Below are 22,190 nucleotides of genomic sequence, written 5' to 3'. Positions count from 1 at the left end.
TTGCAGCATAGGGTCAAGGGGTCAAAGCTATTCTTGTATCTTTTGTTCTGTCATGCAAGTCTTGTGAGCTTTACTCTCATACTTTCAATTTTAACATGGTTCTTTTTGTACTTTTATAATTACTTTTATAACTGTTAATAGGGTAATTAAGTGCTTTTCATACATTTGTGCAACAAATGTAGTGGGATGGGGACAGAATCGGGAAAAAAAAAAGTTAAATTTGTGGATTGAGATAAAGACAGTTTAATAGAACAGAAAAAAAGGGAAAACAATAATAATAATAATAATAATAATAATAATAGCATATACAAAATGAGTGATATACAATGCAATTGTTCATCACCTGCTGACCAATGCCCAGCCCACCCCCAAACAGCGATTGCTACTTCCCGGACCACGCCTCCTAGTTTATGTACTGAGCATGATGTCATATGATATGGAATATCCCATGGCCAGTTGGGTCAACTGTCCTGGCTATGCTCCCTCCCAGCTTCTTGTGCACCTGGCAGAGCATAGGAAGCTGAAAAGTTCTTGACTATAAAACATTACTTAGCAACAACTAAAAACAACAGTGTGTTATCAACATTATTCTCATCCTAAATCCAAAACACAGCACTATACCACTTAATAGGAAAAAAATTAACTCTATCCCAGCCGAAACCAGGACAATTGTAGACACAGATTTGTCTCTATAATATAAATTCAACAATATCCTTGTGAACATTTATGTTTATATATGTATATGAAGGTGATCTCTGACAAAGTGTCAGTGGGATACAATAAATTGCCCTTGTCCTGTAACTTTGCCAGACTCACCCACCCCCAATCCACTAGTCTTTTTTGCCAGGACCTGTTCTACAATTCCAAACCTATATCTTGCAAAATTATCTTGCAAAATTTTGGGCAAGGTTGAATTTTCACAAATGAAATTAATGTCTGCACAAATAGCAGCATTTCTGTCACTATTATATGCCTTAGTTCAGGAAGATGATGCATTCATGTTTGATTTTAACCATGTGTGATCCCACTGAAAATGAGGGAAATAGTATATTCTTTCTGAAAGACTATAAAAAGTGAAAGGTTAAAATATATACTGTAAACATTTGAACAACAAATTTGATAGAACTTACCCCAGGGAGCATCCAGCACACCTGAAGACATTGAAAGAGGACACAGAATAAATAAGATGTTTTAAAGTAATTTTTCCTGTCCCAAACACTTGACATTTCCCATAATTTTTGTGGATAGAGAGAGGTTTTAACCAGGCAAAAGAAATCTTAAATTTGGGTGTGTTTTAACACCCAGGCTATTACTACATTTTAAGATAATCACATGGCATGAGTTAAGGATTTTATCTGTATTGCAGATCTGTTCTTAGAAGGCTTTACGTTCCCCATTGCAGCCTTTGATAATTCAATTAGTCTCTCAAAAAGTTGGGAGTAGTTGAAATCAAGTACCCCAGCAGGTTTCTCTTAATATGATCGTTTCTCAGGGAGCTTAGCTCTAGAGGTAATACCTCCCAAATGCAACTTTTTGTAAGGAATATGTGGGTCTTTGGAGCAGATTAAAAGAACTGTCTGTACCAACATAACTTCTCACCATTAATAAAGTTACTTCAGATCATGACAACGATCTCATTCATGCAGCTGGTTGTCCATCTAGTTTAGTTTATTTTAATTGGCAGCCTGAGGTCCCTCCATGGAACAGATTCTGTGAATATGATGAATGATCCCAGGAACAGAGAATGTCATTTACACAAGCTGAATTTAACCCTTCCCTTTAAGCATTGTCTTTTGGGATTCCCAAATCCTATTGGCAGACACTGATTGCTGAATAATAAGTAGGAGGGGATTAGCTAGATCTGCATTGACTCTGTTTTTGGAGAATGCTAACAATAATGCCAGTTCTGTTTGTCTACCTCTAGGAAATGAACAAAGAATACTTTAGACGCAAAAGATGAACAACAGGATTTAGTGTGGTAAATAGATACATGTCCCTGCAGAAATCAGATAGCAAAGCAGAGAGAAAAATCCTAACAAGAAAATGCTGCTTACTACTTACAAACAGTTGGCCTTAATAGGCAGATTGCCATTGACCTTCTGTACAGGATTACAGTTTTGCTAGAAGGAAGACTTGAATTTTAGATGTATTCATCCATGTCATCAAAGATGCATGTTGTCATCATAGTTAGAGCAGGCTAACTGTGACACTGAAAGCTTATAGAAAATGCTGTATTTTCCTCTCCAAAGGTAGAAAATAAAAAGTGACAGAAATATACATATCCCTCTCCGTGTGAAATGCTTTATTCTGTATTTTTACTCCACTTTGATTTCCTGTTTAAAATTAAATAGGCAATTATATTCAAGGATAACATTTGCTGATTGTTTTGTAAAACAGATTCTCACAGTAACCAAAATAAATATATATTACTTTAGATACGATTTTTTCAAAGAAAAATTGCAAAAAAAAAAAATTTCTAATTAATTAGTTCTAGGAAGCTTTAGGGAAGACATTTTACATAAACATTGAGATTTAATATATATTTTCTTCTCTTTTTTTTTTTGACTTGAAAATCAGATGTACATAATAACTTCTTTTTATCCAGAGTGGTTAACCTATTAAAGAATTGTCCTTTATTTTCCTGTGTTAGTTTTTTCATATGATTTTTTTATTATGATTATTTTCTTTTTAATAGCCCTTAGCTTTTTTCTACTGAAAAAAGCATGCTCTAAAACTGAAAATATCTACCCCAATATATGTTGTATCCCAATATATGTTGTGAATATTAACCTTACTACTCTGTCCAGTATGGCTCTGAAATACTTCTTGAAGTTATGCAGGTGCAATGAACTGTGGATGAAAATGTTGAAGGCAGTTTGTAACATCAAGCTGCAATTGGATTTATTTGTATATCATGTAGACCAGTAGGCTGTAGTGGCTAAATGTACCTGTGGTAATGTGTCACGGGAACATTTGATAATGCAGATGCACTCTACAGGATTACCATCATTGGTTTTCCACTTGATTATGTTTAAAGAAAAATTAACTGCTAAATAAGTGTGTCAGTTTTTCAGAGGACTGTGACTGATGTTTTATGAACAAAGTTGTTGACAGTTGTTTATTATCTCAGTCTGACTCTTTGAGAAATATCGATTCAACATTGTTGAATCAAAAAGCACATGCCAAATTTAAACTGAGAATTTATTTAAAGAGGGAATATTTGGGTTGATGTTGAAAGCCACAGACTTAATGAATGAAAGAGCTCAGTCCTACTCAACCTTTACAATAAGAATTTTGAGATCAGAATTGTTTCTGAGAATGGAATCAGTAACTGGTGGGAATTCCAGGTATGCTGCTCTATATCAATAAATTTTATTTTTTCCTTGGAAAGGAGAGAAGTGACATACTAAGATTTACTTTTGGGCATCTCAGTTAACTTAAAGTCCGACTCCAAAATCCAAGGCTAGCAATTCTGTACTCTCAGGACAGGCAGGTAAGCATGAAAAATCTAGTACATAAACATGGGCTATGATTCATGAAGCTCCCTTCCTTTTATTTTCCTAGTTAAACAAAAGCTAAATGTATACTTTGGTAATGTTTGCAGAAGATCTGTAGGTTTGAACTGTAGATGAAAGGGAAAATTGGAATTTAGCATCTTTGCAAGGTATCCGGTACTCTGCTGTGTTTAGGATTCAGCTGGATCTGTGAGCCAACAGAGCCTGGGATGCAAAAGCAAGGTATGGCTGGACAGAAGAGTTGGCAAGAAGGATGTTGGCTCTCATCTACCTCTGTCTCTAAATTCCAGCAGGAGCTAGGATGATGTTCTGGTCATACCTAAGGTGCCAACTTGCTCTGTAGACAAAATATAGTTGATCAGCTGATCTGGATTTCTCTTGCTAAATTTCTGGAAATAAAATAAAATAACATAAAATAAAATAACATAAATTAAAAAAAGGCCACTTCACACCATGTCAAACATCTTGCTTGTGTAAAGGTGGCAGCACCTATACATCAGCAAAGCCACTCCCTGCTACAGTTCTGACAAGAACTTAGTTGGAGCCAGAGCTGCAGCTGCAAGAAGGGAGTGGATCAGCTACAATTTGCCTCAATGAAGAGCAGCAGATCCCAATGCGTTCCTTCAGGCATTCAAAATGCAGCACTTTGACACAAATTTCAATTGTGTAAAAGAGGTAGTAGCTTGGTATAAGCATGGCAGCACAGTATTAAGGGAGAAGGAAAATTGCTTTACTTTTGCAAGAAAATAGCTCAGTGGAAAAATACCAAGAATCTTGATTGGACTAGATACTGAGTGAATATTCCGTGGAAATCCCAGAAGTTATATGTGCATGTAATCATTAAGTTATTAGTTTTCAAGGGGACAGTTTTCCTACCAATGGGAGGACAATGTGCATTAGGAGCATATCTTGGAAAAGGGGACTCATTATGCTGAGTTACACACCTAAATACCATCTACATTAAATTAGGGAATATTGGGCCCTTAGACTCAAAACAGACAATTTTCTGAGTGTTGAAAAGCTTAAGACAGCTAACAGAAAAAGCCAGACCAATGAGTACATATCTCTAACACAGAGGTAGATAACTTCAGGACATCAACTCCATGCACATTCAGTGAAAATAGGTAGGCCTATCTGGGAAGTGTTTTAGATCTGGAGCCTATCACCGACATTCTGAATGGCTCTTTGAATCCATCGTTCTCCATTGCCTCTAGAGACAGCATAAGAATTCTAGCCTAATTTTAATTGTCAGAAATTAGATTACGTGGCTATCTCTGTTTCTTGAATGAAATTATTTTCTCTCTTATAGCTGCTGTTAAGCATCTGATGAAACTAATATTCAGCATCTGAGGCTACTTCCTGTGGGTTTTTTTTTCAGTCCCTTGATTGACAAGAACTCTCCCTTAAATAGCAGATTAGATGAAAGTTCTCTCTGGTTTGCTTCCCTGTTACATGATAATAAAGCTTAAACAGGAGGGGTGAAAAAAACTATGGCCTGTCTTCCTGCTCGCTAGGGTTTAGTGCACATGGTAGGAGGAAAACAGGCTCTTCAGAAGACCTCAGCTGTAGGAATACTCTTTCCCTGAATCCTAAATAGACTTAGGCAGGTACAGTTGCCTTAGGAAGGACTATGCTTTATAGTCTTGCTCAAAGAAATAAATCTCAGTAAAAGAAGCACCTTGAGCATATTTTATTTTTGCTATCATGAATGATGTCATGTGTCAAATCACCAGCATTTTATCTTACTTTACAGGAAGAACTTATTTCTGTGTGTTTTCCCAATTAGAAGCATTTCTTTTTTTTTTTACTTTGCTATGGGGTTTTGAGATGAACATTGACACAAAGGTTAAAATAACTTCAAAAGGCCTTTAATTTAGTACTAGTTCTACCCCCATCTTCTAGAGTATTACTGTTCTGCATGGTCTGCCTAAACAAAGAAGAAGATTTGCCTTGCTCTTTGATCTTTTAAAAATATATTGAAATCTGAAATCAAGTGCTTTGCCTGAGTCTTGACTTTGCTGGCAACAGTGAACTGAATAATGTACTAACATGTAGAGTCCTCCTAATATCAACTAAAAAAAAAAATGACATATCCTCAGAATAGGTCCAGCTACGTCTGGTAATTTATTAAATGCTCTGAAGTCTTATGTGGATAAAAGAGGGAGGAACCACAATCAAAAAAGGGGGGGGGGGGGGGGGGGAAAGGAGAATAAATGGAAAAAGGAATTCCAGTTAAAACAACCCCATTTGATTAAGAGGTAATACAAAGTGCCAAATGTCATGCTAAGAGCATAATCTCTATTTAAAGTTATTCAGAAGGCAGAGCTAAAATATTTTGCTGATAGCCATAGTGCAGAACTCTCTGCTTTACCTTTCCAATAATGCAAAAATAATTCTACAAAAATCACATATATCCTTTCATTTATTTCTTTTGCTTTAACCATCTAGGTTAGAGGTTTTTTACATAGTAATACTAGGGACAATTAAGTCTGTTTAACACAGAGACAGATGCCAGATGTATACATGTAACTGTTGCAGAGGAAGCATATGCAGAGTATCAACTCTACAAATAGTCGGGCTCCCTAGGCACTCGACAGTTTTGAAGCTGAGGGAGGGAATGTTTTTATGTTATAATATTTTCCCTTGGTGGTAGCAAATTAGTTGCCTTGTATCCATCTTCAGCTGGAACTGCAGAGTCACTTGAGAGCTTACAAATAAGTTTAGAGTTCTGCTAAACTGTTTCTTAGATACCTGAGAAGTGGGATACATACCATGCATGTGCTGTAAGAGGTGGACTTAAAAAAAAAAAGAAGTTTGATTTTTTTTTTCCCGTAAGAATATTTTTTCTTACCTTAATTCCTTACAGAATTTGTTCAAGGTCAGACTGAGCCTTTCTTTCAGATATGGTGCTTCACAGTGCTTCACACACAATTTTTGCCTCCTTGGGAATTAAAGCAATTCTTTTTCTTAAAGAAAAACAAAGCAAAGCTAGGATCTCAGGGAAAAGGAGATCTTATTGCGCTCTACAACTACCTGAAAGGAGGTTGTGGTGAGGTGGGTGTTGGTCTCTTTTCCCAAGTAACTAGCGATAGGACGAGAGGAAATGACCTCAAGTTGCGCCAAGGGAGGTTTAGATTGGACATCAGGAAAAATATCTTTACTGAAAGAGTGGTCAGGCCTTGGAACAGGCTGCCCAGGGAAGTGGTTGAGTCACCATCCCTGGAAGTATTTAAAAGATGTGTAGATGAGGTGCTTAGAGACATGGTTTAGTGGGCGTGGTGGTGTTGGGTTGACGGTTGGACTCGATGATCTTAGAGGTCTTTTCCAACCTTAGTGATTCTATGATTTATTAGGAAAGCCAGAGGCTGTTTTTGAAAAACCGTGCAGTAGATATTAGGGCTCAGTTTTCTCTGCTTCCCGTTATCTGTGATACTAAGAATTCAAGCCAATAATAACTGTACAGGTCTCTTGCCTTTTCTTTCCAATAGAACAAAAAGGCTGGGAGGAGAGGGACCCATTAAAATCAAGTCATGGTGGAAAGCATACATGAAACTCTAAATCAAGTAAATATTATAGTGATAAGTTCCAGTAAATGAAAAGGTCTCTTTAAATACCCTAAGAAATTTGATCATGATCCATGTCTAGAATAGGTTTCATAACATGTCTGCCCCATTTCTAGGGGTGTAGTATCTTCATCACCTCTACAGAGTGAAGATTTTCTTAAAGGAAGTAAATAGGTTGACACTGACTGACATTGAATCCTTCAGCAGCTTTAAAGGTAGCAGTTGCATCTTTTACTTGCTTTGCCAGAACAGTGTTTGTTGCTTCACTGTTGGATTTCCTTTGTAGAGTGTTGAGATAAGTAAGCTGAGGGCACAGCTAAGAGAAATTACCCTGACTACATCTTACTTGGCAGTGCTGTTTGTAACTAGCATTTAAGTCTATCTCCAAGACTAAAATACACTTTTTGTAAGAACATGGCTCAGATGAGGGTTGCTAGAGACCAGAAAAATAACTTCTAACAGTTAGCAGGCTTAAAAAGTGAAGCTATTAGTGAAAACAATGAACATATAATGACAATATCTTTGGAAATAGTTCCCAAATTACCAATTTTTCTTAAAGATATGTTTTGTCACATCACATTACTTCAACATCAATACAAAAGTTGAAGCTATAACAAATGCAAAAATGACAACTAAAAAGGTAACTCTCAGTTGAGCAGCTCAGCTGCTGCAAATAAAAGCAACTAACAGGAAAGATTTTCTGTATTAATGTTGTTAATATCTATAATCTTCTCAATCCTTAAAATATAAGAAAGTGATCTGGAACTTAAGGTTCTTGATGAAGGATCTGGGAAAAGGAAGATGTGAATATTCTGAAGACATCTTCAGTAAATGTCTTTCAGAAATTAATTTACAGTTCATGGAGAACCTGAAAACATGGTATCAAATGTGTTTACATGTACAATCCTTTTTGCCAAACTAGTTATGTTTAAAGAGTCAGATTTGAAAAAGGCATCCTTACTTATTTTTTCAGATTGATCTAATTGGAGCACTATCCAGACAGAAAGCTAAGTAACATTCTGAGACTCAAATTCCTGAGAGAATGAGGGTGCTTCATAAATTGGCATGAGGGTAATCCCATTCTGCAAATCTCTTTCGAAGGTGGTAATAAAACACAACACCAGCAATTTGCTAAACAATAGTGTAGGGCACCATCTGATCAAACAATAATGAGTATGTTACTTATCATAGCATAGGGGAGACTCTATATGAAGTTCTTAAATAATTTCTTTTTTTCTAAGAAGATATTTCTGTATCTATATGTCCCAGTGAGTGTTCCTTAAGATACCTGGACAACTTTTTGGGTTTTTCTGAGAGCAGCATCATGAAAAGTGTTCTTCCTCCTCTTCTGTCACATGCATTGTACCTCCCATGAAGTCCAGACTATATGACCCGTACATGACATCAATCTTTTGAAGCAGAGAATGATACCCAGTGGGCCAGTGGGCCACTGGCCAAAAAAAAAAGCCAGTGGGCTTTTCCATCTATCAGTACAAAACAGACATGGTCTCATTATGTCTGGTGAAGGAGATTTTGAATGTAAATCCAGGCATGCTGGCAGGAACGTGGAGGAAACTACTCTCTTTCACCAAAGTGGCCAGATTTTGAATGGTTCAGCATCCATATAGCCTTTAATCATTTTTTGTGAGACTTCGTAAAGGAAAACTGATAACATTTGAAAAGCTTTACTGCATTGATTCTGTTTGGGACAAAATCATGCTCCCACACAGAACCTGACAGACTTCCATTCAAGAGAGTCTACCTATAGGCAGGATATAAATAGAGCCATCAAAAGGACATAGAAACAGATTTCTTCAGAAGCCTGTCATTCTCTCTCCTCAGTGGCACCCTCATCAATCAATGTCTGCAAATGTGTTGTCATAGCCAAATTTGAGACAAGCTTACAAAGCAAAAAGCTTGGTGCCTTCTAATTAAAGATTTTTATACTGGGATAATTGGCAACCAGTGAGGAAGGCTCAGTGGTGTAATATATAGCTAATCGTTGGTGGCTTGCTGGTGTGACAGATGGGGATAGCTTCTTTAAATTATGGAGCTTTTATATTGGTATTTTCAGGAAATGTCAAGAGCATGATTATATTTTCATTAATGTTGTCTTTCCTTCCTATTCACTGTTTTTGTTAGTCAAAATCACTTGTTACCTCTTGTCTCTAACTGTACAATCTATTAATATTTGTATAGGATGCCTCACAATGGACTTGGTTAATGACTGGATTCCTAAACATTGCCACAGTACAATATACAGTGTTAGTATTTACTAAATATTACAAATTAGATATGGAAATTATTGATATTATAATTATGACAACTTACAATGAAGTTAGTAACAAAGGATGTGAATATCATGCAAATTCTGCAGATTTACGCAGGTTCAGTTAGGTTTCAGATTTAAGAGTCATTGCATTTTTAGGTGCCAGTACTGAAACAATCCCACTGTAAAATCTGTGGAACTGCCTTGATCAAGAGTAGGAAAATGCGTTATATCAAAAAAGCTCTTTCTAACAGATCCACAAGCCTGTTCTCTTCTGTTAATTACTGCAGTTTTGTTTCTCTTCTTTTCCAGGAAACAGCTTTTGGGCTCTACAACAAAGATTTACTGTTTAAAACTATGAATTTGTCAGATTACTAAAGTTTCCCTGTAGCTTCTCAGCTAAGTGCGGGGCTGGCATAGCTAACCTTTGAACGTTTTCTCCCTGCGGCCCTGGGCTAAGAAGAGGTTTTTTATGATGGGATGGGGAAGAGGCCAAAATATCTTTTCATGACTGTCATATGGTCTTTTTACTGCAAATTAGAGTAGGTGCCAGTCTGACTTACAGGCAAACGTCAGAAACCAAAACTGGGTGTCCATTCTCAGCCTCTCCTCTTTCTCCTCTGATAGGAAGAAATGAGACACCCTTTTTATTACTTGGACATTTTCAGTTCACTGCCAACCATAAACTGCTGTGTTTCTACCTTTGAGAAGCATAGTGAAAAATTTCAAGGGCCATGAGCTGTGCCTGGGCCACAGAGAGAAATTGTTTTTCTGCTGTGGAAGTTTTGACATTGTTGTGAATTTTGGAAGCAGAGCCTATCCCTGTCTGTGACTCACAGGTCTGATTTGCCTCCAGAACAGCAAGGCAGAGGCCAAAGACCCATTGTTGGGATCTGTGGACCAGCCCGCTGTGAGGATGGAAAATTTTCAGGTAACAGAAGAATTTTTTTGCTCTTACGCTGTCTTTAAATAAAAATATGTGATTGCATTTAAATTATAAGCATGAACTTGAAGCATACTTCCATAAGAAAAATGTTAAATGTTCTATAGTGCTCCATGTAATCCTGAAATATTCCTCTAATATTTATGGTTTGGGACAAATATGAACTTGAATTAAATCCATAGGTCCACCATCTTTTTACTGCTTTTGAAATGTTTTATGCCATGTCAATATAAAAAATATATTCTCTTTATCCTGTGTCCAGAAAACAAGCAAACAAACAAAAAAAACCAAACAAAAACCCAACAATCAACAACGGGGAAACTGTGTAAAGATTATAGACCTCAGAAGTTTGTAGTTATAATATCAGGAAAAGACCACAAGATCCAAGAGGTTTAAAAAAGTGGCAGTCCGTCTTATTTTACTGCCAATCATTTTGCTAATCTGAGCTACATAGTTGCTTTGCCTAACTGAAAGGAGCCTTTAAACAGACAAGCCAACATAAATACTCAGATTGGAGACAGCTCTGTTTAATAACAGCAAGCATGTTTATAGAAGTATTTGTTTACCTCTGCTCATTTATGTCAAAATCAACTGTAATTAAACAGGAATCCAACCACAGAAGTAGTACTTCTCATCAGAAGTGTCATATAGCCCCGGTGTTTAGGACATTTCAACGCAGCTCATTATTTTTCTCCTGTAATAAATACCTACTTATAGTCTTTTCTGTGCTTTAATAAAGGCAATTGCCTGTCTCAAATAAAAAAGTAAGACACCATTTCATATCAATTCTGGGAGGTTTTCTGGTCATATTACATGAGTTACTGAAGTTCTGAAGGGCAGAGTTATTTATATTCTCTATTAGACATTAGATGCCATTTATTGTCCATCTGTTTACACATATGTACAGAAAATACAGATCTTTTATATATATTCAAGGTATTAAAACATATAAAACATGCCTCATTTTATTAGTTTAAAGCAAGTACTGGTGGGTTTTTTTACATAGTGTGTTTGTGGTTAGACCAGAGAAATATAAGCTACAGAGGATTTTACACCTTGTTTCTTTATTGAGTGAATTCTAAATGGAAATATTTTCAATAATGAACACAAATTCACAACATCAAGGGTGAAACGAATCTATCATCTCCTAGGGAAGTCAGTGTGAACTCTATGCACACATTCAAAGGCAGATCTTTTTCTTTGTAATGCGAAACAAGGGTCAGAAAACATGTGCATTACTATTCACTGTGTAATGCAATGAAAAATAGAGTATTTCAGGAGTGAAGGTAGATTGTATCAGCTGTGTGTGAAACTGCATGCTTCAAAAAAGAAGACGACATACATTTTGGAATGGGTCCTCCAGTGTATTTTTCATTTGGAGCTGTTAGTTGATAGCCATTCCAGTCAACTGAGTCAGCCAGTGAGCCATACCTGACAATTAATGATTATTTTTTAGCTTCCATGTTTATAGAAAAGAAGAAAAAAAAATGTTAATTAGAAGGAGGTGTGTTTATGTGGTAGTAAAAACTAGGCGTCACTTGTTGAAAGAGAAAAAAAGGGTAAATAAGTAAGATATCGGAAAGATAAGCTAGCATCTCCTAGGACAATAAAAAATAACAAAAGTTACTGACATTTTAAAATATTCAATGTTATTCATGTACTTATCTAGCCATATACTTATTTAGCCTTCATCGATGAGCATATGGTAATACAAAGCTACAGTTGTTTATATTTTGTGAGTAAAAAGTTCTTAGAAAAGAATGCACTTGAATGACCATTTACCAGGTCATATCTTATAAATTATAATGATCCGAACTCTCTCTGACTTGTTTAACTTCAGATACAATTTGATAACATCATTTTCAGCTTTTGGGAGGAATACGATTGTATAAGTCTAGGTCTAGGTCTAGATATATGTCCAGGCTTGTGTACAGAAGAAATCAGATTTTAAATATATATGTATATACATATATTTACATACATATATACATATATAAAAAAGCATATACGTATATGTGCATATACGTATATTTAAAGTCTGATTTCCCCTCTATACAAGCCTGGACATTTACTATTACATTATATGCAGTACTTTGATACAGAGTATAATGTTCTTCATCTTATAAAAATAATACATTAAATATTAATTGAAAATGTTTGTATGCTGATGTTTTATGTACATGTATTGTTTATTTTTCATTTGCTTTTCTGCTTTGTGTGTGTATGTATAATTTAAATAATTAGGGTCCAATTAAATTAGAAAAAATATTGTATTTATTAACTCAGTTTGGCTACATTGAGTGACTGTTTAAAAAAAAAAATTATTGAGTTTCTTCTTTGTTATCATTATGCAAATGTCATATAATTAGTGAGTCAAACTAAGATATCTCAGTTTTAGCCATTGAAAGGAGCCAGCTATCTAAAGCATTAATTAATTAACTTTACAGTGCAATATATTTAGGGTGAAATCAGTACCCATATTTAATTCTGTTCACAATATTTATGAGGAAAGTGTACGAAATTAGAGATAGTACAATAAAAGTATCTTTTACTTTAAGCTTGACATAGGAGGCAGATATTAAATATAGCTCCTCTGGTGATATTGAATAAAATATGTAAGATATATCTAATGTTGCATCAAAACACATACCTTGCCTTGAATTTTATATGTTGCCAACATAACTTTCATTCTACACTATCTTAAATTTCTATCCAGTATACATTTCCTATCTAGGTGACTGTTGTTCCCAGATAGCTTGTTTCCTTTTCTTTCTATGGCTGATAATTTAGCAGTTCTATTTTAGTGTATGTTCTCCCCTAAGTGCATAACGCACTTCTGACTGTTTACCCTTAAAACTCCAGAGAGTTAGGAAAACCTCTAGGCTGTTCCTGTTTATTGTACACACTTGCACTGTTAGGGGTTTATTTTCAACAGTATGAAGTATAGAGATAAAGACCGGTGGTGCATATCACTCTACACTCTATCACTATCTTGCTGTACAGCACAGTGTATGACCTATTTTACATATATATATTTATATATTTACCTTTAAATTGATTCTATTTTCTCATATATACTAATTTGGCCCTTGGTGGTGATAGTTCACTTCATGTTTATAGTTTCTGCTGCTAGTACAAAAGTGCCTGTTCGATTTTCTTCGCTGTCTGCTAGCTGTAGCAGTCAAAATTACAGGCTAATGGTGAGACGAGCAGCTTATAATGTATGATAATCAATACTCAAAATCCGTTTCCTATGATGTGACATAAAAGAGTGAAGTGAAAAGACACAGATTTTCAAGACTAGAGCACCAAAGCTCATGCAATGCAGGTGGTTTTCACTTCAAGGTCATTCAGTATTTGTTTCTTCTTCTTCCTGGGCTTCATATTTAATTCAGTCACTGCTAGGATGCCCAGGGAGCAGAAATGGAAAGTTAGTCGATACTGTGAGTATGAATGCAAGTATAAAAACTGCTTTAGCAAATGCAGGAAATGAGAAGGGGAAGGAAGATATGGCATGCAATATATATAACATATATATGGTATATGATATATATATCTTTTACTTAGAGATTGCCAGCAAACTTTGTATTTTTATTGGCAGTAATGAATAATGTAAATACTGTGTAAGAGTTATCCTCATACCCACTGTATGTGTATGCGCATGCATAAAAGCTAAGAATTTAAAATCTCAGAACATAACTTAGTTAAAACAAAATTAACCTAATCAGTCTTGAAAATCTCAAAACATAGTTTTTGGCACAGTACTGAATAGCTAGTGTAGTTAACTTATGTTCAGTTGTTGAGAAGTTTGATCTTAACTTTCATCTAAAGTTTGTTCACTTCAATCTCAGTTCAGGGAATAATTTTACTATTTTTTTTTTAAACAAATACAGTTCAGTCAAGTTTTAGAATAAGAGACAATGTCGAAATAGAATTTCTTAGTTGTATATTTCATATTCACATATATATGTTGTCAATGTATATAGCAGATAATTGTATATAAATATATGAACATTTATTTAATGTATTTTAAGATAATATGACACAGAACTACTACCTGAAAGGCAGGAAGAGTTTCCCTTATACAGATGGTCTTTTTGTGGTTTAATGAAATAGGCTGTAATATATTGAAATCTTCACAGTTTTGTTCACTGATGGTCTCCCAGTACACTATGAGCTCTTGACATATTAAATATGTTAGAAAGTTTTACAGGGAGTGTTACTTTTTTTCTGTGAGAAAGGAAGGAACAAAGAGGGGTCCTGCTTTGATGGAATAATTGAAAAGAGAGAGAACAGCAGAAAGAAGTGTTGATCCATTGATTGTGCAGTTCTGAGCATTTTATGGTAGCTCACATGCAGCATGTTTTTATTTTCATCTTTTGTAAAAAAAGGATCAAAATTATTTACAAAAATTCATACAAAGGATAATTAAGTTTACAAAGTAAATCAGTTAGTTGGAAAGCTGATTAATTGTTTAGGGAAACCTTTAAAAGTGCCGGAAAACTTCTACTCAGCATTGTCATGAATTCCATATAAGAGACAATTAATTTTAGATATGGTTAGAAAAAGTCCTAAGCAAAACACCTATTATTTCTCCTTACTATATAGGTTCTTTTAAAGCTTTACTTTTAAAGCTAGAGGCCAAGCGTGCCACAAATCTACTCTGTAGGATCAGGAGGAAGAGAAAAAGAAGAAAATTAATTAATAGTAAGCAATTGCAAAATCTAAAGTTCTATAATTAACAGTGAAAGAGTTGGGCTTGGCCATTTTTTTTTGTTTGTTTATTTCTGTTGGTTTTCTGTGATAAAACGTAATCAAAGCTGGCTAGTATTAACTATTGCCCATCCCATGCTAAAGCTTGGAACCTTCCTCTCCAATGCTCTTGCCCCATGTGCCTTTCAAAATATTTTGATTTGGTTTGTTTTGTGGAGTTTTATGTTTTCCTTCTTGTGAGAGAGAGAGAGACAGTATCAGTTTCACTTGGTTGTTCTAGTCAGCAGCTGTTTGATGCTGTAGAAGCACTCAAAAACTAGATACAGAGAACTTTAGTGGAGGTGAACTAATGGAATGAGGTGTATAGCAATGTTCTTTACTTGTATGGCTCCCTTTTCATTAGGCAATTGTCACCACATATGTTGGCTCTATGGTTATGCATACCAATGCCATCTCATTCAAATGAAATAAAATCAAACACCACAAACTTAAATCTCTTCCTTAAACTCTTCTCAGTTCTGTCACTGTGTTACAGTCCAGGGCTGGGGGTTTACTCTTGCTTTTCGTTATGATAATTCTAATTTTTATTGTACACTAAAACCAGTGTGCAGCTTACTTTTCCTTGGAGGTCATAGAATCATAGAATGGTTTGGGTTGGAAGGGACCTTGAAAGATCATCTAGTCCAACCCTCCTGCCATGAGTAGGAATATCTTTCACTAGATCAGGCTGCTCAAAGCCCCATCCAACCTGTCTTTGAAATCTTTCATGATGGGGCATCCACAGCTTCTCTGGGAAACCTGTTCCAGTGTCTCACCACCCTCATATTAAAGAGTTTCTTCCTCATGTACAGTCTAAATCTACCCTCTTCCAGTTTATGCAGCCCAGGATACAATTGGCTTTCTGGGTTGCGAGCACACATGGCCAGCTCATATCCAATTTTTCATCCACCAGTACCCCCAAGTCCTTCTCCACTGGGCTGCTCTCAATCCATTCATCCCCCAGTCTGTACTGATGCTGGTGATTTCCCTGACCCAGGTGCAAGACCTTGCGCTTGGCCTTGTTGAACTTCATGAGGTTCACATGGGCTCACTCCTCAAGCTTGTCAAGGCCCCTCTGGATGGCATCCCTTGCCTCTAACGAATCAACTGCACCACTCAGCTTGGTGTGATTTGCAAACTTGCTGAGGGTGCACTCAATCCCACTGTCTGTGTCATTGATGCAGATATTAAATAATGTTAGTCCCAGTGTGGACCCTTGAGGGGCACTACTTGTTACTGGTTTCCACTTGGACACTGAGCCATTGACTGCAACTCTTTGCATGTGGCCATCCAGCCAATTCCTTATCCATCTAACAGTCTATCCATCAAACCTGTGTCTTTCCAATTTAGCAGCAAGAATATTGTGGGGGACCATATCAAAGGCCTTACAAAAGTTTAGGTAGATGACATCCATAGCTCTTCCCTTGTCCACTAATGCAGTCACTTCATCATAGAAGGCCACTGCGTTAGTCAGACACAATCTGTCCTTGTTGAAGCCATCTTGTCTGCCTTTAATCCCCTCCCTGTCTTCCATATATTTCGATATATCTTCCAGGAAGATCTGTTCCATGATCCCCACACAGGAGAGGCTGACTCACATCTATTAGTTTTATATTTAAAGCCTTTCTGTTACATTCTTTTCCTCAAAAATCACTCTGTGTTCTCTCCCTGTACCTCATTCTCTCTTGCTTTTGATATTTTTTTAGGGCTTACACCAGTTTTAGATTTTAAACTCTTCAAGGAAGGGAACATGTATACAAAATGACACTTTTTCACAGAACTGTATCATTAACAAGTATCAGTTCTGAGTAAACTATCTCACCCCAATTTAACTGATCATTGTGACATAACACAATTTTATTTAAATTTAAGTCACATTTATTCATGTCTTCCTAGAAATGTGAACAGTCAAAGCTGTTTACACTATTGGATTCTCATAGATGACCTTTGGTGTTTCTTCTGTATCAGGTTTCTGCAGTGCAACTGTCCATGAATCATGGTAAATAAGAATTTATTTTCTAATTTAGAAAGATGACGATCACTTAAATTTTCGCTATCTCTGGGTCAACAAGTTTCTTCTGCTTTTCTGAAGACCTGTTGTGCATGTCTCTGTGTGTGTTTCATCCTTACGTTTAAAGGTATACTCATAGGTTTTTGTCTAACTGGAATTCCAAGCATTTTGTAAATACTAAATTCCTCAAATAAAATGAATATTTGAACCCATCTGCCCATTTTGTGGAAGAAAATGCTTAGTAGTTAAAGACTAGTGTATAGCTGATTGAAATCTAGAGATGACAAAAAGATTTATTCTATCAGTATTGACTAGAGCGTACTGGGAAGAAGAAGAAAAAGAAAACAACTTGGATCAGAGTTGTGTTTTTCTAAAAAACAGATTTAAGGGGTATTTCTGGAAGTTTCCTTATCCCTGACATTGGGTTAGATTCATGTGTACAATTATAAAATGGTAAATAGTGCCCCAAACAAATTCTTTTAGCGTAAAATGACAGACAAGCTAAGGTTTCTAAAGCAGAAAGTTTTCTTTATGTCTTTGAATTGTAGAATAGGAAGTATCAAAATTTATGTTATAAAAATGTAGTGAATAAAAAAATCTTATTTAACTATATTCTTTGAAAGAAATAAAAATATAGAAATCCTATCTGAAAACATTAGCAGTTCAAATAGTGTGTCACGGTTTGTCATTCTTCCAAATTGTATGTATTGAGCAAATCCATTTTCACTTACCCGCACCAAAACAAAGAAGGGGAAAACTGATTACATGATCCATACTCATGTCTAATAAAACTGCAATATGCGCTTTTTGACAAGCTTATATTTAATGCATACTGATGGAAAATTCTAGTTCTCTGTTCTCAGCAGGAAAAGTAGGCTTTTTAAGAAAACCTTTTTATTTTGTGACTGTCACACAACATAACAATTATAAATGAAATGGAGGTGACAAAAATGAAAAGCCAACTTGCTGATTTTTATGAAGTGTTTGTATTTCCAGAAAGGCAGCCATTGCTTAGTTATTTGATTTGAAAAATTAATCCTGATAATGCCTTTTGAGTTCCGTAAGTACTGTTCACTCTTTTCTAGGATGAGTTTTACAGAACAAAGCCTAACAGATTTCTACAGCAGATTATTTTACAGATGAAGCTCAATTCCACTGAGAATGATTCTCTAATGGCTCCTTTATACTTCCATTGGGCTGTGTGAATGCTTTAATACATAGAGAACGGAGTTAAATAAATCTATTGTCTCAACTAACAGGTTTATGCAGTCCTTCTGAAATATTTTAATTATAGCTTCTTCTTTTTCTCCATAATTAAGAAACCAGATGTCAAGTAAGCCCATCACGTGTTGATCATAGCCTATCCATTAGTTTGAAGAAATTCACTTGTAATTAGAGTTTTTTCTGTTTCTCCTTTGTTTTACAGAGCAAGAAGAATGTGTTAACTGCACAGATGAATGCAGAGTGCTTGGTCATTCTGACAGGTGTTGGATGCCACAGTTCCCTGCAGCCAGTCAGGCTGAGAATGCAGATTATCGCACAAATCTCTTTGTACCCACAGTTGAAGCTAATGTTGAGACTGAGACATACGAAACTGTGAATCCCACCGGGAAAAAGACTTTTTGTACATTTGGGAAAGACAAGAGAGAGCACACTATTCTCATTGCCAATGTTAAACCTTACTTAAAAGCCAAACGTGCCCTGAGTCCTCTGCTTCAGGAGGTTCCCTCAGCATCGAGCAGCCCAACCAAGACATGCATTGAGCCTTGCACCTCAACAAAAGGACCACTGGATGGTTGTGAAGTGAAATCAGGAGCCTTGGCTGAACCAAGCAGCCAGTACTTGTCAACTGACAGTCAGTATCTATCGCCTAGTAAACAGTCAAAAGACGCTCCCTTCATTGCATCAGATCAGATGGCTAGGGCCTTTGCAGATGTGCATTCCCGAGTGAGCCGAGACTCGAGTGAGATGGACTCTGTTCTGGAGCAGTTAGACCGTTCAGCCCGGGATCTAGGCAGGGAGTCGGTGGATGCCGAGGAAGTTGTGAGAGAAATAGACAAGCTCTTGCAGGACTGTCGAGGAAGCGACCCTGTAGCCATCAGAAAGTGAGGGGGAAAATAAGGACAGGATGGCAGTTACATTCCTCTTCTGCTGATTAAAAGTAAATAAATAAATAAATCCCCCGGTTGTAACAGATTTACAGGAATGAAGGAAGACCAATGCTGCTTTAAGGCTTTTAGTGAACATCTGAAGTGCCCACAAGTATGTTCTTTTCACTGCTCTTTCTTTTTGACAGATAACACTGGTTTCATTTTGACCAAACTTTCATTAGGACAGAGTCAAGTACACTAAGAACAAAACGAAAGAAGGAAAGACGGTGCCATTTTGACAATCTGATAGGAAGGTGTGAGAAAGGTGGAATGGAAATACGTCTGATACTTTAAGACTGTCCTCAATAGCTGATGTTGACTTTACTGTTTACGTATAAACCCCAAGAAAAACAGGGTTGAATAATTCTGATCTGTGGTGGATTTCCAGCAGTCACCACAGGCTTCTACTGAAAGTCCTAAAAAGAGTTCTTGTAGTAGTCCAAGCGACACCAAACATTAACATTCATTTGTGGTAAAAATTTATGTACAAAGTTATCTGCCACAAATATGAAAAAAAAAAAAGAACAAGAAAACAAAAAAATCCATTCCAGATCATTATTCAACAAAACATATTCTGATCATTAGTAAAACACTTCATATCATATTAAGGTTAAATGTAAAATGATATAGTCCATCTTGTCCTGCACACACATAAGCTGATTCACTTGATAAAAAAGAAAAAAAAGATTTTAATATCTATTTAGCATTTTAGTGTCCAACAAAACTATAAATAGTTAGCAGTAAGTTTTAAAAACACTGAAGTAAAATAAAGTTTGAAAAAAATTAGTTACCTTTAAGGGTAATACACAAAAGAAATTAACATTATTAACACTTTTTTATTCATTTGTGGACACTAAAATAGCTCAGGAAAGTGAAAATGTCTTAGATATCCACAAAAATCACATGATCATTTAAATGTGCAAATGTAAGAAGATTCAGTGTGTTTACATCAAATGACATATTTTTATTGATTTATTGCAGATTCAGTGCATATGAGCCAAATTGTTGAGTGTATAAGAGCTATATTGTGTATTTTATTAAATTAATATATAGTTGTGTTGCAAAAATATTTGGGCTTATATTGTAAATGGCAAGTGTTGCCTCGGTAGCTGTCGAACTCTATGAGTTTTGTTTTTTCCTGCTTCCTTTTCCCCATGGATTGTGGGAAGCAGCGCCTCAGAGCAAAGTCTCTTGTTTAATGTATGGTCTACAAAGTACTGCAGTACATAATCTGTTCAAAATGTGTTTGAGTGAGCTGATGGAGCTAACTGAACGGCCTACAAATACATCCATCAGTCATGGTTATGTGCAAGTCCTTGTAGAAGCTTCTATTGCAAATCCATGTTTAATAACAAAAATTACACTCGAACCAACAACTGGAACCTCCTTGGGTTTTTTTTCCAAACACATGCAGCCAGCCTGTTTAATGTAGGATATTTTATTGACTTCTTAAGAGATGCCACCATTTTCAAAGTTTTGCTATTAAGTTCATAGAGCTGAAAAACATGTCAGTGCCAATGTGGTCTGGGCAGTATTTTATCTGATTCCTTAGAATGTGCAATTGCTTACTGCAGTTCTAGATATACACTGCTTATTTTGGGGTGTGTTTTTAGTTTGGTTTTCATTTGTTCTGAAAAGTATTTGCAGAATAACTTGGAATATAGTTTCTGCTTTTTATTATTTTTTCTAGGGGTGTTTTTATTGCACTTGAAAAATTCTAAATTGCCTTCGGATGAAAGTTAAAAACCAATGCACATTCAAAATGAACTTGCACAGAAGAAGAAGCAGAAGAATAAAATGTTTAGCTCAGAATTTGTCCCTTATATATACTTCAGATACTCTGTGGGAAATACCACTGTGGCGCAATGTTTAAAAATGGCGTATTGGGTTTATTAAATTTAATCTAAACTATACAAACATATACAAAAGAGGTTGGCACTCTCAAATCCCACAAAGCTATAGTTTTCATCAGTTCAAGAAAGAAAGTTGACCCAACAGTCTGTTTTGATGTTGGGATTGCTATTAAATGGTGATTTTAGCTAGTCAGTCCTACAATGAATTGTCTTTGGGAGATAACCATTCTGACAGTTTGTTTTTAGCTCCTCCTGTTAAAAAAGTCTACAATTACATGCAAAAAAAAAGGATCTTGTACATGTTTTATCAAGCTACTCTCCATGTTTTGGACAATTTATGTATCTAAAATGTGGTGTTGTCTGTGTTATATATTTTTTTTTTTGGCCAGGAGACCCGAGATTGGTTTTGCTTGATAGCTTGATAGCTTGAAATTCCATAGTGGAGAGGATTTCTTATTGTTTGATCAGTCTCTTATACGTATTTCCGTGGTGCCCATCACTTCAGTGTCTGTGCACCAAGTCTTTAGCTCTGCCGGTGAGATCCATTATTCAGCAAAATCTAAGCCAGTATGTAAACGCAGTCAAGTGATGGAGATTTGTGTATTTTATAAATGATTTTAACACTGAGTAACCAATTGTACAATTCATTGTATGTTTCTGAAAACATAAAACCACAACATTCTGAGAAAGGGCTGTGCCAATGTAAGAGGAATTTACCTTAAGGCTCTCTGTCACTAGTGATTTACTAGCTTTAGCTGTTTAACACATTATCTGTATTTAGTAGTGATTATTTATTTACCACTCTGAGGTAATTCAGAATTCATGACTCACAGCTTTATAGAAGAGTTTAGGAAATCTTGCTTTTATTTAATTTGGCTGACAACTGCCTTGTGTTGTAGATCTCTGGCATACTGCTTAAGGATATCCCAGGTTAAAAAATCTGTTTCACAATTTAGAGTGGATACATAACGAACCAATAAACCAGCAGAGATTATACAATGTGCGTTTTGCTGGTTCAGTCAAAATTAACATGATTGTGTGTGAAGGAAGTACTATACACAAAAGAATTAAAAAAGAATTTTTTCTCCATGGTATCTCTACTATCACCACTGGAGAAAGAGGCAACAATGAAAG

At 35.8% G+C, this 22,190-nt stretch overlaps 1 protein-coding gene across 1 annotated transcript in view; it reads left to right on the top strand.

Annotated features, from left to right (window-relative positions):
• The window catches only part of PCDH17 (protocadherin 17), a 94,568-nt gene extending 74,526 nt beyond the window's left edge, over nt 1-20,042 (top strand). Inside the window, exon 5 of the mRNA XM_075139147.1 lies at nt 18,480-20,042. Coding sequence (XP_074995248.1) covers nt 18,480-19,162 — 683 coding nt within the window. The 3' untranslated portion in view covers nt 19,163-20,042. The remainder of the gene's footprint in view (nt 1-18,479) is intronic.
• The last annotated feature ends 2,148 nt before the right edge of the window (nt 20,043-22,190 follow it).

The sequence above is a fragment of the Calonectris borealis genome, chromosome 1 (assembly GCF_964195595.1).
Source record: "Calonectris borealis chromosome 1, bCalBor7.hap1.2, whole genome shotgun sequence".
NCBI classification, from domain to species: Eukaryota; Metazoa; Chordata; class Aves; order Procellariiformes; family Procellariidae; genus Calonectris; species Calonectris borealis.
This window is presented reverse-complemented; position numbering and strand designations above follow the sequence as displayed.